The 15521-nt window shown below is 43.5% G+C and overlaps 1 protein-coding gene across 6 annotated transcripts in view; it reads right to left on the bottom strand.

Annotated features, from left to right (window-relative positions):
- KATNAL2 (katanin catalytic subunit A1 like 2) overlaps nt 1-12622 on the bottom strand; it is a 48097-nt gene extending 35475 nt beyond the window's left edge. For 2 of the 6 annotated variants that reach the window (XM_039361125.1, XM_039361122.1), the window contains exon 1: nt 12258-12621. In XM_039361125.1, coding sequence (XP_039217059.1) covers nt 12258-12308 — 51 coding nt within the window. In that variant the 5' untranslated portion in view covers nt 12309-12621. Of the gene's footprint in view, nt 1-12214 lie in introns of all 6 variants that reach the window. The other 4 variants (XM_039361126.1, XM_039361124.1, XM_039361123.1 and 1 more) reach the window with 4 other exon arrangements.
- Nucleotides 12623-15521: the final 2899 nt, after the last annotated feature.

Raw genomic sequence — 15521 nt, 5'->3', positions numbered from 1 at the left:
TTCTCACTGTTAGGAAGTTTCTCCTTAGTTCTAGGTTGATTTTCTCCTTTCTTTCTTTCTTTCTTTCTTTCTTTCTTTCTTTGTTATAATAATAATAATAAAGTTGGAAGGGACCTTGGAGGTCATCTAGTCCAACCCCCTGCTCAGGCAGGAAACCCTAGACCATTTCAGACAAGTGACTGTCCAGTCTCTTCTTTAAAAGCGTCCAGTACTGGAGCACCCACAACTTCTGAAGGCAAGTCATGCCACTGGTGTGATTGTTCGTACCGTCAGGAAATTTCTCCCTAGTTTTAGATTGCTTCTCTTCTTTGTTCAGCTTCCATCCATTGCTTCTTGTCTTGCCTTCTGGGTGCTTTGCAAAATAGATTGACACACCCACCCACCCCCCTCATCTTTGTGGCCGCCCTTCAAATATTGGAACACTGCTATTTAATCACTGATTAGAGAGGGGTGACATGATAATCAGACAGTTTCTGATTAGATATCAACAGGAATGCAATCAGGGATAACCAGCATGGGGAAATTAATATTTGTATTTACAATCATTGACAAGGAAAAGATTAGAAAAGAGAAAACAAGCACCCAGTGGGCAATACACATAGAAAGAGAACCCTAACACCGCCTATTTGCAAAAGGTGGTCTCTGCTACTCAGGAGACCAAAAATAAAAATAAAAATCCTTTATAGAGGACTGGATTAGAAACTTGCAAATTTCAGATAGCAGCTTGCGAGCTTGCAAGATTGCCAATTAAACTAAATAAGATAGCAGAGCTGAGCTAATTTGTGGCTAGCCCAGGGGTGGGCAACCTTGGCTCTTTTATGACTGGTGGACTTTAACTCCCAGAATTCCTGAGCCAGCATGGGGGAACTATGGCCCCCTCATGACTCGTGGACTTCAACTCCCAGAATTCCACAGCCAGCATGGCTCAGCTTGGAAACCTCTCCCTTTTCCCACAGCATGGCTGGCTCAGGAATTCTGGGAGTTGAAGTCCACCAGTCATAAAAGAGCCAAGGTTGCCTATCCCTGGCCTAGCCCCTTTCCGGGAAGTTCAACCTGTGCAACGAATAAAAAACGTTTAGGAAGGGATCGCTTTGTCCAAGCCATCTCTTTTTTTCCCCTGTAAGAGAGGAAATTCTGGAAAGTTTGTGAAAAGGGGTAAGAAAATGCACAAAATAAAGTGTAGACAGTTAGGCATAGGACTTGACAGAAAGATGGACAGAGAGAAGGACCAGCTGCAAGGTGAATGGACCCAGTTACAGGGGTGATGGGGGCACTGCTGGAAAACCTGGCTGAGGAATTCTGGGAGTTGAAGTCCACAAGTCCTCCAAGGGCCAAGTTTGAAGACCCCTGCATTATGTGATGCCACAAGGTAGAAGAGAAGGTCGAGGACAAAGCATAGCTGACTGAGGAATTCTGGGAGTTGAAGTCCACACCTCTTAAAATGGCCGAGGTTGAGGGAAACTGTGCTAGACTAGAAGACCTCCAAGGACCCTTCCAGCTCTATTCTATTCTACTCTTAAAATGGCCAAGGTTGAGAAACCACAGTTTAGCTTTGAGTTAGCATTATTTCCCCTTCATATTATGTCAGAGGTCTTCAAATGTGGCCCTTTGATGACTGGCAGACTTCAACTCCCAGAATTCCTCAGCCAGGCATGCTGGCTGAGGAATTCTGGGAGTTGAAGTCCACCAGTCATCAAAGGGCCAAATTTGAAGGCCTCTGGTCTGAATCCAAGCCCCCAGTTTCCTCAAAATGGCCGACTGAGGAATTCTGGGAGTTGAAGTCCACCAGTCATCAAAGGGCCAAATTTGAAGGCCTCTGGTCTGGATCCAAGCCCACAGTTTCCTCAAAATGGCCGACTGAGGAATTCTGGGAGTTGAAGTCCGCCACTCATCCAAGGGCCAAGTTGGAAGGCCCCTGGTCTATGTGATTGCTCAGAATGAGCTCTGATTTGACGGGACATCATCAATCGATCGATCGAAATAAACATTCTGCCCTCTGGACTGATTTCACAGGCTCTCTCGGCATACTAAAAGTGGGCTTCCAAATCACAGCACTTATCCTAGGCAAGATAATCCCCTTTTACTTGACCGTATTAATATAGAAACCATTCACTTTTTTGAATCAACTTGATGCAAGGAAGAATTTCTTAGGAGCTGGACCACCATCTAGTGGCTCTAAAGGGAAAAGCTCATTTTTATTTTCTTTTTATAGAAAATTATCGTGTTTTGCAATGTATGGCTGTGAAAGTTGGACCATAAGAAAGGCCGAGCACCAAAGAATGGAGGCCTCTGAACTCTGGTGCTGGAGAAGACTCCTGCGAGTCCCCTGGACTGCAAGGCGATCCAACCGGTCAGTCCTGGAGGAGATCAACCCCGGCTGCTCTTTAGAAGGCCAGATCCTGAAGTGGAAACTCAAGGACTTTGGCCACCTAATGAGAAGGAAGGACTCACTGGAGAAGAGCCTGATGCTGGGAAAGATGGAGGTCAAGAGAAGAAGGGGACAGCAGAGAATGAGGGGGCTGGATGGAGTCCCTGAAGCAGGAGGCGTGAACTTCAATGGACTCCAGAAGATGGTAGAGGACAGGAAGGCCTGGAGGAACGTCGTCCATGGGGTCATGATGGATCAGACACGACTTTGCAACTAACAACAACAAAATACTAGGAAAATTGGAAGAAAGAGGTCAACTAGCAGCAAGTTGGGTTAACTCAATTGCAACAAGCAATGGGTGCATCGCTGGAAAATCTGAAGGGCCAGATTTTCCAGCGATGGGGGACAATCTATCAACATCGACTGGATGGCACCTCAATCTGTCAACCATAAATTGAATTAACACCCTAATTTTTCAGGTTACTCTCAAAAAGCCACAGATTAGAAGGGAGGAAAGGGGGACTTCTATTTTAATGGGCTCTACAAAGGTCATGGGGACTTAGGGAAACTAAAACCCTAATAACGCACCTTGAATATTCAGATTTTCTGACTCAAGAACCTTACTTTCTGGATCATGCAAAATTTCTGGAGCCGCATCACAAGCAGTGACAGAGCGGAACAAGTCACAGTATGAAGCAGTGTGAGTTGCTATTGTGATGAGAAGAGGGCAATGAGCTAAGGGATGCTGGCAAGACAGAAACTATCTAAATGTGAGGAGGAATAATAATAACCAGGACATTTGATTTGCCCTCTTCTCATCATCGGTCGAACTGTCTCTATGGGAGAAATTGCCATTTGCAAGGGACGTTTGAAGCCTCTGCTCCTTGTCTGTTTTGAAGCAGCCTGCCCGCCCATCTCCAGGTAGGTTTACGTCACATTCTTTTCTCTGTAGGATGCTGCTGCCGTGATTTGTAAATTGCGACACAATCTGAGAATTGAGAATGAAGCCATTTTGCAGATAATACAAACAGTCATAGAATAGAATAGAATAGAATTGAGAAAGAATAGAATACAATGGAGAAATAATAGAATAAAGAAAGAATAGAATAGAATAGAATAGAATAGAACAGAGAGAATAGAATAGAGAAAGAATAGAATAGAATAGAATAGAGAAAGAATAGAATAGAATAGAATAGAATAGAATAGAATAGAATAGAATAGAATAGAATAGAATAGAATATATGGAATGGAATGGAATAGAATAGAATAGAATAGAATAGAATAGAATAGAATAGAATAGAATAGAATAGAATAGAGAAAGAATAGAATAGAATAGAATAGAATAGAATAGAATAGAATAGAATAGAGAAAGAATAGAATAGAATAGAATAGAATAGAATAGAATAGAATAGAATAGAATAGAATAGAATAGAATAGAGACCACTGTTTACTCCTGGGTTATCTCAGCGCAATAAGACTGTGCACGCTCTGACAATATTGTTTATATTCTCAGGCCAAAGAGACATATCACATACATCTGCATTCGAGAGTGTAATAGTGTACAATCACAAACACCCATGTGGATTTGTACATTCTACCTAACTGGTCCCAAGCACAATGTTAATTATTTTTTAAACAAAACAAAACAAAACAAAGAATTAATATGGGCCTTCGGGCTGCCAAAAATAAATGATTACTATAGAAGCTGCAGTAGTAGATCTTGCACATGCGTAAAAGAGCCGAAACACTTAAAGAACAAAACCTTACTTAAAATTCCGTTTAGCTTTATAGCGATTTACACTTGCTCCTTTAATTGCTGTGCAGAACGCCACCATCTTAGCAGCTATTGGTATTTCAATCGAGGTTTAAATGTTTAAAGTTTAATACGCTCCCAGTCCTTGCACAAAAAAATGGGTGTAATTAAAATTTCAATTACTGTAAGGGATTTTTTTGGGGGGTCCGTACAATTAATAAAAGCTTAAGGCACTTAAACAGGAGCTAGTTTTTAAATGCTGAAAGCGCTTCCCTAATTAGCTCGGATGCTGGCAGAGCAGGCATTATTCATTTCCTAAAATGCCAGACGTTGTGTCTTTCCCAGCTGCCGCTAGATGAAGTAGGGTGCAATCAAGTATTAGCAATACAGTCAGATCATTTCTTTAAAGGCTCTTTTTTTTTCTCCCCCCCCCCTCTTAAACGGGGCTGATATTGTTCTTCCAATTTTAATAGTCCAGGCCTAATTTTGTTCGGCATTTATCATGGACATTTTGGTGCCTCTCTTCCATTGCCAAGAAGGCACCCAGGTCCTATTAAAAAAAAAAAAACCGATTAGCGAGTTTAAATGAGAATAAAGTGTGGAATGCAATGTGTGTCAAACCCTTCAGTCGTATTTCTAAGAGCCCCCCCCTTCCCTCGCGGGGCACTCTTCAGATGATGACAGCTCCCATCGTTCACTAGTCCGTTGGCTTGGGCGGAGGGTGATGGGATATGTAGTCAGCACATCTGAGGGGCGGCAAATTAGGAAAGGAAGGAGCCCAGTTAAATGGATACGGCGCAGGGAAAATGCATCCAGTACTGCAGGCATTTCTTTTATTTCTTGACTTTCCTTGACTTGTGACCAATTTTCTGTTGCTAACTGAGACGTTGGCTAAGTGAATATTGCCCCGTTTTACGGCCTTTCTTGCTGTCGCTGTTAAGGGGATCGCTGCAGTTGTTAGGTTAGCGGCATGAGTGTTAAATGAATCTGGATTGCTCGCTGACTTTGCTCATCAGAGGATCACCAAAGGGGATCCGAGGTCAACGGGACATTACGACCGTCAGAAATATGAGTCAGTTGCCAAGCGTCTGAATTTTGAACCTATTCTTGCAGAGGGGCAGGCTTCTCAGTCACAAAGCCCCCAACGTTGTCTAAAAGCCGAGGTGGCGCAGCAGTTAGAGTGCAGTCCTGCAGGCCACTTTAGCTGACTGTGTTCAGCAGGTCAGCGGTTCAAATCTCACCGGCTCAAAGTTGACTCAGCCTTCCATCCTTCCGGGGTAGGTAAAATGAGGACCCAGATTGTTGGGGGCAATGTAAATATATATATATATATATATACATTGCTTACTGGTGTACACCGCTTAGAGCAGTGGTTGTCAACCTGTGGGTCGGGACCCCATTTGGGGTCGAATGACCATTTCATGGGGGTCGCCAAACCACGCTGTCCGCCATTTTTCCCCCTTTTCCTTAGCTGTCCTACTCCCTCTTATTGGTGGCCACACCCACTTGGGGGTCACCACAACATGGGAAACTGTATTATGGGGTCACGGCATTAGAGAGGTTGAGAACCACTGTGTTAGAGGTTGAAGCCCCCTAACCACTGGCTTAGAGAGTGCTTGCACTTAAAGCGGTATATAAGTCTCATAAATAAATAAATAAATACTCTCAACCCAGTTTGTTAGCCATCCCAGAAAGATGCGCCTGTCGCCGTTGTCCCTGGCTACCAACTAAACGGAGACCTCCTTTTCAATTGCAGCCCTGCCTTCAATTGGTTTTTCTAGGATGTTTCTCCCGGCTTGGAATAAGAACCGAACCGGATTTGACTTCAAGCGGTAGTTACAGGGTAGTCGAGTTACAACGGTAACGGAGCTTAAACCGTTGATGGTTGTAAAGTGGGTCAGTCACATGACCGACCCAATTTAATGAGTCTCTTTTGATAGGAGAATCCACGCTCAAGAGGAACTCAAGAGCCTCTTGATGCGGGTGAAGAAGGAGAGTGCAAAAGTTGGCTTGAAACTCAACATGAAGAAAACCAAGATCGTGGCATCCGGCCCTCTCAATTCCTGGCCAATAGATGGGGAAGAAATGGAGGGAGTGACAGATTTTATCTTCCTGGGCTATAGTGAATTATTTTATTATTTTATTTTCACCGCAGATGGGGACTGCAGCCAAGAAATTAAAAGACGCTTGCTCCTGGGGAGGAAAGCTATGGCAAATCTAGACAGCATACAAAAAAGCAGAGACATCACCCTGCCAACAAAAGTGCGTCTAGTCAAGGCCATGGTTTTCCCAGTTGCAATGTATGGCTGTGAAAGCTGGACCGTAAGAAAGGCTGAGCGTCAACGAATTGAGGCCTTTGAACTCTGGGGCTGGAGAAGACTCCTGCGAGTCCCTCGGACTGCAAGGCGATCCAACCGGTCAGTCCTGGAGGAGATCAACCCTGACTGCTCTTTAGAAGGCCAGATCCTGAAGTGGAAACTCAAGTACTTTGGCCACCTAATAAGAAGGAAGGACTCAGAGAAGAGCCTGATGCTGGGAAAGATGGAGGGCAAGAGGGGACAACAGAGAATGAGGTGGCTGGATGGAGTCACTGAAGCAGTAGGCGTGAGCTTAAATGGACTCCAGAAGATGGGAGAGGACAGGAAGGCCTGGAGGAACATTGTCCATGGGATCGCAATGGGTTGGACACGACTTCGCAACTAACAACAAGAATGGTGGATAAGGGAACGAAAAACTGCCAAAAACTAGAAGTAAATGCTGGTTTTCAGCAAAACTGTTGTAAAACACCATCACGTGACTTGGGATGCAAGAAATAACTATGAAGGAAGCGTGGCTGCCAACTTCCTGAAGTGTAGTCGTGTGACTGCAGGGGTCCTAAGCATAGGAACTTCAAATCTGATCCATAGGTACCCCTCCCACCCACCCCAGTAAGTCTGTCGGAAAGTCGCTATGTGACCGGTTGTTAATTGAGGATTACCTGTGTTAAAATGCTAAACCAATTCCATTTTGGAAGAAAGTTAGTGCTTTGCCATTACAGAGCAGCCAAAATGTCACATCACATGGGTCAGAAAGGAACGTGGGGACAGGAGAGTATTACATTCTTTGCAACAGGGATAAATTGTGCCAATATGAGAAATTAATAAAAGGCGAAAGGTTTATGCGATCTGAAGAGAAACCTATATAAAATGTTTTAGAGATGGCACTTGCCACCAGCAAAAATGTTTAAAAATATGCCAAATAGATGTTGGAAATGTAAACGTAAGTCAGGTACTTATTATGACGTAGGGTGGACATGTGTTAAAGCAAAGAGGTACTGGAGAACAATACATACTTGGCTAGAAAACATGTTGGGAAAGCAGGTAGATTTTAAACGTGAACTTTTTTTTTAACTAGGTATAACGCCAGAAAAGATTGATAACCAAAGTATATACTTGATTTTACATATGATAACAGCGGCAAGAATCACATTCGCACAACATTGGAAAAAATGAAGAAACACCACCAGAGGAAGAAATAATTTTAAAAAAATACTAGAATGTGCGGAAATGGACAGACTTACTATGAGGTTGAAAGAAGAAACAGAATACTTTCAAACTTGGAACTTATTTTATCAATGGCTGGAGAAAAGAATAAAGGACTAGGAATTAAATTTGAATAACAACAACAATAACAATAATAATAATAAAAGTTGGAAGTGACCTTGGAGGCCTTCTAGTTCAACCCCCTGCTCAGATAGGAAACCCTATACCATTTCAGACAAATGGCTGTCCAGTCTCTTCTTAAAAACCTGCCAGTGTTAGAACTTGCTTGCTGGTTGTTGAGTAAATCACTGCTACTGCTAAGTTAGTAATGCGATTGTGAAGTGAATCTGCTTTCCCCCTTGGTTTTTGTCAGAAGGTCGCAAAAAGGAATTGTGTGACTCTGGAACACTGAAAACCGTCGTAACTGTGAGTCGGTGGCCAGGTGTCTGAATTTTGATCAAGTGACCATGGGAAAGGCTGCAGTGGTGGTGTGAAAAATGGTCATAAATCTCTTTTTTCAGTGCCGTTCTAACTTTGAATGGTTGCTAAAGGAACTGTATGTCCAGGATTACTGGTAGATATAGTTAGATTCAGATTTCTTTTTTGCTGAGAAAGAGTTAAAGAATTAAGTGGGAGACTAGTATAGCTATCTCGGGCTCATTAGCTCTCATCAGCTAGCCACACCCTTTATGGGATTCAAACTAGGGCAGTCCACATGCTAGGCAGTTGTATTAACCACCAGGCCACCGGCTCTCCTCCCCTCTTTGTCAACCGAGTCAAGGGAGTATATACAGAAAGTTTTTCAGACAGACCGGCCTGATTGATTGCACCTTGGCAATCAATAGATAGACAGACAGACGATAGATAGATAGATAGATAGATAGATAGATAGATAGATAGATAGATAGATAGATAGATAGATATAGACAGACAGACAGATAGATAAGGTAGGTGATAGATAGATGGATAGATAGATAGATAGATAGATAGATAATAGATAGATACATAGAGATAGATAGATAGATATAGGAGATAGATGATAGAGAAAGAGATAGATAGATAGATAGATAGATAGATAGATAGATAGATAGATAGATAGATAGATAGATAGATAGATAGATAGATAGATAGATAGACAGATAAGGTAGATGATAGATAGATGGATAGATAGATAGATAGATAGATAGATAGATAGATAGATAGATAGATGATAGAGATAGACAGACAGACAGACAGACAGACAGATAGATAAGGTAGATGATAGATAAATGGATAGGTAGATAGATGGATGGATGGATGGATGGACGGACAGACAGACAGATAGATAAGGTAGATGATAGATAGATGGATAGATAGATAGATAGATAGATAGATAGATAGATAGATAGATAGATAGATAGATAGATAGACAGACAGATAAGGTAGATGATAGATGGATAGATAGATAGATAGATAGATAGATAGATAGATAGATAGATAGATAGATAGATATAGATAGATGATAGAGATAGACAGACAGACAGACAGATAGATAAGGTAGATGATAGATAAATGGATAGGTAGATAGATAGATGGATGGATGGATGGATGGATGGACGGACAGACAGACAGATAGATAGGGTAGATGATAGATAGATGGATAGATAGGTAGATAGATAGATAGACAGATATAGGAGATAGATAGATAGATAGATAGATAGATAGATAGATAGATAGATAGATAGATAGATAGATAGATAGATAGATAGATAGATAAGGTAGATGATAGATAGATGGATAAATAGGTAGATAGATAGACAGACAGACAGACAGATAGATAGATAGATAGATATAGATAGATATAGGAGATAGATAGATAGATCCTCAGGGAATTTAGCAGAGTGCGTGTCTACCAGAGCAGGGGTGCCCAACTCCGGGCCACGGCATGCCAGCAACTGGTCTGCACAAACAAGCAAAGCCCCATCCGTGGGATGCAGGCAGCAGACAAAACCACGCATCCTCCGGTCTATGGGAAAAACCTCTCTCCATGGACCCGGTCCCTGGTGCCCCAAAGGTCGGGGGCCTCTGCTTTAAGGAATCAATGTGACAAAAACATACAAATGTATCCTCTGATGTGGAGAAACCCAGGGGACAAATCGTCCTTGCTCTTAGGACAGCCAGTGGGTCAAAAAAAAAGTCCTCTGAAGGCTGTGAAGGTGGGAGCTTTGCCCAGGGAGAGGTTTAGCTTTTTTGAGGCCACCACGGAGAAGGCCCTGTGGTGGACACGCATCTTTGCGGTATCTTGGAGGGTCGCCTTGCAGATTTCTCCAGTCGCAGATGACGAGGCAGGGAGATTGGGAGTCTCCCCTAATCTGGAGGCTAACACACTCCTTTCTTGTATAAACAGAGTCATAGAATCAAAATTACACGAAGTATTAGTACCGATTTATAAAACCATATTGAGGCCAAACCTGGAATACTGCAGCCAATTTTGGTCACTAAATGTAAAAAAAGATGATAAGACTCGAGTGCAGAGAAGAGCAACAAAGATGATCAGGGGACTGGAGGCTAAAACATATAAGGAACGGTTGCTGAAATTGGGGATGTCTAGTCTAACGAAGAGAAGGACGAGGGGGGACAGGATGGCAGTGTTCCAGTATCTCAGCGGCTGCCCCAAAGAAGAGGGAGTCAAGCTATTTTCCAAAGTGCACAACTTCAGTTGAAGTCCACAAGTCTTACAAAGTTGCTGAGCTTGCACACACCCCTGAGTTCGAGACAGGACGATTCTGCAATTCTTGCAGACCCAGCCAAGCTTGACAAATAGAGAAAGGCGCCGAAAGTCGTAGTTCAGCCCCAGCTGACCCTTCCTTTCTGCCCACCCACCTCCCAGTAATGGCACCCGCATAGCAACCTGTCCTTTGTCGTGTTTCTTTTTTTCCCCCCCCTCAATTTTACGGCTTATTTTGCAGCACATTTATTACGCTGGCACAGGAAAACGGGGGGGGGACTGTTTTTAAAGAGCAACAAAGATGATCAGGGGACTGGAGGCTAAAACATACAAGGAACGGTTGCTAGAATTGGGTATGTCTAGTTTAACAAAGAGAAGGACGAGGGGGGACAGGATAGCAGCCTTCCAGTATCTCAGGGGCTGCCCCAAAGAAGAGGGAGTCAAGCTATTCTCCAAAGCGCCAGAAGGCAGGACAAGAAGCAACAGATGGAAACTAACCAAGGAGAGAAGCAACCTAGAACTAAGGAGAAACTTCCTGACAGAAGAATTAACCAGTGGAACTCCTTGCTTCCAGAAGCTGCGAATTCTCCAACACTGGAAGTTTTTAAAGAAGAGACTAGACAGCCATTTGTCTGGAATGGTATAGGGTTTCCTGCCTGAGCAGGGGGTTGGATTAGATGACCTCCAAGGTCCCTTCCAACTTTATTATTATTATTATTATTATTATTAATCATCGCACCGTCAGCCAGATGTTCAGACTGGATTTGGCATTTTGTCTACCTATCGAGTCCTTACCCAGGACTTGGGATAGGCAGATGTGGATGTTTGATGGTATTACGGGTATCGTCGCAGGATGGAAGCAGTTCCTAGTAAGGCCACCTTTTGCAATTGACTAATGGCGAATTTGTCAATGCCAATGGTGTTCAAGTGGTGCTCCAGTTGTTATTATTATTATTATTATTAGTTTAACTCTACTTCCCTCCCCCCACCTGCCTGTTTCTTCCCCAGGGACGGGATTCCACATCCAGGAAGCCAGATCGGAAACCCAAAGCACGGATCGGGGTCCCGTGCTGCCCCAAGTCCAACAGACAGAAAGACAGATGGACGCAGACACACACACACACACGCATGCACACACGCGCACCCCACGCACGGCTGTGATGCCATCCAGTTGGCTTGGAAAGAAAAAAACCAAAAACCATTATTATTATTATTATTATTTCTATTCTATTACTAAGGAGAAGCTTCCTGACAGTGAAAACAATTAACCAGTGGAACTGCTTGCTACCAGATGTTGTGAATGCTCCATCACTGGAGGCTTTTAAGAAGAGACTGGACAGAAATGGTATAGGGCAGGGGTCTTCAAACGTGGCCCTTTGATGACTTGTGGACTTCAACTCCCAGAATTCCTCAGCCAGCTTTCTGGGAGTTGAAGTCCACAAGTTATCAAAGGGGGGGGGGGCTGTTTGAAGACCCCTGGCCTAGATGAAGAGTTCCTGGCTGAGGAATTCTGGGAGTTGAAGTCATAAAAGGGCCAAGCTTAAAAACCCCCCTGCTACAGGGTTTCCTGCCTGAGCGGGGGGGGGAGGCTGGACTAGATGACCTCCAAGGTCCCTTCCACCTCTATTCAGATTCCGGCCTGGAACGAAGGGAGGGGAAAGGCCGGCCATGTGGAGGATGGGGGACGGTCCAGGCCTTTTCATTTCCAGCCGTCCCAACGTGACTCTTTAACGGGAGGCCTGGAGAGATCCAAGGCGGAGAGGCCCAACTTAGACCGGCTGCTTGCAAAGCGCATGCGCCCCGCGGGCGCGACTTTTCCCCAGCGCGCGTGCGTCACCAGCCCCGCCCCCCGCGCCCACGGTTACCATAGTTACTGGGCAAACAGGAACGGCTTCCCTTTTCACTCACTTCTTCTCTGACCTGGTGCGTCGTTCTCAACGACTGATAAGTTAGCTCCATTTCAAGGGCGCGACTGGAAAAAAAAAACGAACTCGAAGCGACTCCGCCTTCCTATTATTTCGTTAGGGCTTCAAAAAGCTCCATCGCTCCCTCAGCGGCGCTTGTCAGCCGAGAAATTAGGCGGACCAATCAATGTCCTGCAACGGACACCTGCTCAGCCAATACTAACGAGGCGAGGGGTGGGATTAAAAGCGAAGGGAAAGCCGCCAATCGACTAGAACGTAATGAAGCGAAGGGCGGGGATTGACCAATCACCGACGGGGCGGGAGAAATTAGCCAATGACGGCACTGCAAAGGGGGCTAAGCATCCAACCGAGTCTCCTGTCGCCTCTTGATTGAAGCAGTTTTTTCCTTCTGCCAATGGACTGGAACTGGTGACGTAATAGGGATGGCCTTAATGGAGTAGGGCGGGTCCTTGGGGGGGAGCCTATTTGATTGACAGCGGTCGGAGGTAGAATTCACATGGCGTCAATCAGAATAGAGTTGGTAGGGGATCTTGGAGGTCATCTAGTCCAACCCCCTGCTCAGGCAGGAAACCCTATACCAGGGATCTTCAAACGTGGCCCTTTGATGACTTGTGGACTTCAGCTCCCAGAATTCCTCAGCCATGCACACTGCCTGTGTAACAATATGAAAACTTTTCTCAGATGTTGTAATTGGGTTTCTTTCGTTCTAATGTAAATTACTGGCTTTCTTATCTTTCTCTGTTTGGATTGGATTTCCACTAAAATCACAGACTGTAGGAAGAAACCAGGGAGATTTGTTTCACTTTTGAGAGCGGGCAACTCAATTTCATTTTTGATGTGTGCCCTTGTGCCCACAGTAAAAAAAAAATGACAATAAAGGTTATCTTATCTTAGATCAAGTCCAACTCCCCTGCCCACCTGCTACAGTGTCCCTGAGGGTGGCCGTTCAGTCTGTTAAAACCTCCCAGCAAAGAGTATATCACCTCCCAAGGCAACCTGTTCAATTGTGGAACAATTCTCATTATTTTTCACGATGTCCAACCAAAATTTACTTGCTCATTTAAGTTTCTTGTTGTATCTTCCGAGACTCTAAAAGAGTGCACTGAAGAGCAATAAAGATGATCAGGGGACTAGAGACTAAAACATATGAACTGTTGCAGGAACTGGATGTCTAGTCTAATGAAGAAAAGGACTAAGGGTAACATGATAGCAGTGTGCTAATATCTCAGGGGCTGCCCCAAAGAAGAGGGAGTCAAGCTATTTTCCAAAGCACCAGAAGACAGGATAAAAAAAACAATGGATGGAAACTTCCTGAAAGTGACAAAAATTAATCAGTAGAACAGCTTGCCTTCAGAAGTTATGGGTGCTCCATTACTGAGTTGTTGTTGTTGTTGTTTTTAAAAAAAAGCTTGGACAGCTATTTGTCTGAAATAGTATAAGGCAGGAGGTCTTCAAACTTGGTCCTTTTAGGACTTGTGGACTTCAAGTCCCAGAATTCCTCAGCCAGGCACGCTGGCTGAGGAATTCTGAGACTTGAAGTCCACAAGTCCTAAAAGGGCCAAGTTTGAAGACCCCTGGTATAAGGTTCTGCTTGAGCAGGGGGCTGGACTAGAAGACCCCCAAGGTCCATTCCAACTCAGTTGTTCTGGGACAACCTAATCTATTTGGTCTTCTATCAAGTCTCCAGGTAGTCTTCTCTTTGCCAGGCTAAAATTCGCCAGCCTTTCCTTCTAGAGAGCTCTTACCATCTTGGTAGCTATCCTCTGGATTGTCAATGTCATTCCTAAATTGTGTTTAGGATTGTGTTACCCAGAGATGATCATTTAGGTGAGATCTCACCAAGGCAAAGTAGAGAAGAGTTATGGTTTTTCTTAATTATCACGCTATTCTATTTATGCCGCAGTTGGAAGACACCTGATTATTTTGCAGGTGGGACCGTTGTTCACTAAGAAATATATTGGCAAGTACAGCAACTAGAATAAAGTTAAATGGACACCATTTAACACTGTCCAACTTGACAGGGAACCAAGGACACACTTCTTGAATAAGTTTGACCATTAATATAAGCCAGCCCACATGCTGTCAACTTTACTAGAGATTTCGTGGGCCAATTAGTCAAATACTTTGCTAAATTCAAGCTAAATTATAGAATTCCTGGGGACGCTTATCCAAAAAGGAAATTATTCTGGTTTGGCTTAACTTATTATTGATAAACCTGTGCTGGGTCCCGCTTAAAATGCTCACAAACCAACTGCTGAATGTTACGCAGCAGTGATGTCAGGCCGATTGGTTCTTCTTTGTTTTATTCTTTTTGAAGACAGGAACATTTACCCTTCTCCAGTCTTCTGGGGCTAAATCCCTTTCATGAATTCTCAAAGATCAGAGAAGGGAACTCTGAAATAACATCCATAAATCTGTCAAGATTTGCTTGTAATTAAGCTACTCCTTTTAAACTCATTCCTGGTAGCTAGTAATCACGATTGGCTAACTTTGGGTTGCTACTATATGAATTGCTTAGGGTTTATTTGAAATTCCCCCTGGAGGAGACAGAAGCAAAATAGCAGTTGAGGAGCCCTGCCCTTCAATCTTTTGATCTTTTGCAGGATTCAAATTCTTTTTCAACAGTCCACTTATCTCCATGTGCCGTTTCATGTAAAAACCAAAGTTGATAAAAGTCTTATAGTTCCATTTCTCTTTGAGCTTCGTTTCTCAAAGCTTGCATTTTAACCATCAGCAGCTCTGCAATTTCTTCTTCCTGCTTTCTCCATTTTATTCGCTGCCTTTATACCAGTTTGTAGTGAATGATCTACCATCTTGAAACATGTTCATGTTAGATAAATATTAGACTTAATTTTTTTTTAAAAAAATAGGCATGAATATACAGTATAGCTAGGATGAGTGTGGACATAGATTGTTTTCATTGTGAATGTCTGGCTGCAGGTATTTATACCCCGTCCTCTGCCTTCTGGTGACAAAGCAAATGAAAGAGATAGTTATCTAGGCAGGAATAGATGGCTGAGTCTTCCTAACTTTTATTATTTTTTCTCTCAATTCCTGATAGCAGTGGTTTTCAACCTTTTCTTCACCACAGACCCCCTTTAAATACCTGTTGTGGTCACAGACCATGGCCACGGATCACCAAGACTTAACTCAAGATTTAAATCACAACACTTTTTCAAGCCTTTGCGGACCCCATGACATTGCGACAGACCCTGAGGAGTCAACAGGTTGAGAACCACTGCCTCCT

The sequence above is a fragment of the Crotalus tigris genome, unplaced genomic scaffold, assembly GCF_016545835.1.
Source record: "Crotalus tigris isolate CLP2741 ecotype Arizona unplaced genomic scaffold, ASM1654583v1 scf7180000019204.250258, whole genome shotgun sequence".
In the NCBI taxonomy this organism is placed as follows: Eukaryota; Metazoa; Chordata; class Lepidosauria; order Squamata; family Viperidae; genus Crotalus; species Crotalus tigris.
This window is presented reverse-complemented; position numbering and strand designations above follow the sequence as displayed.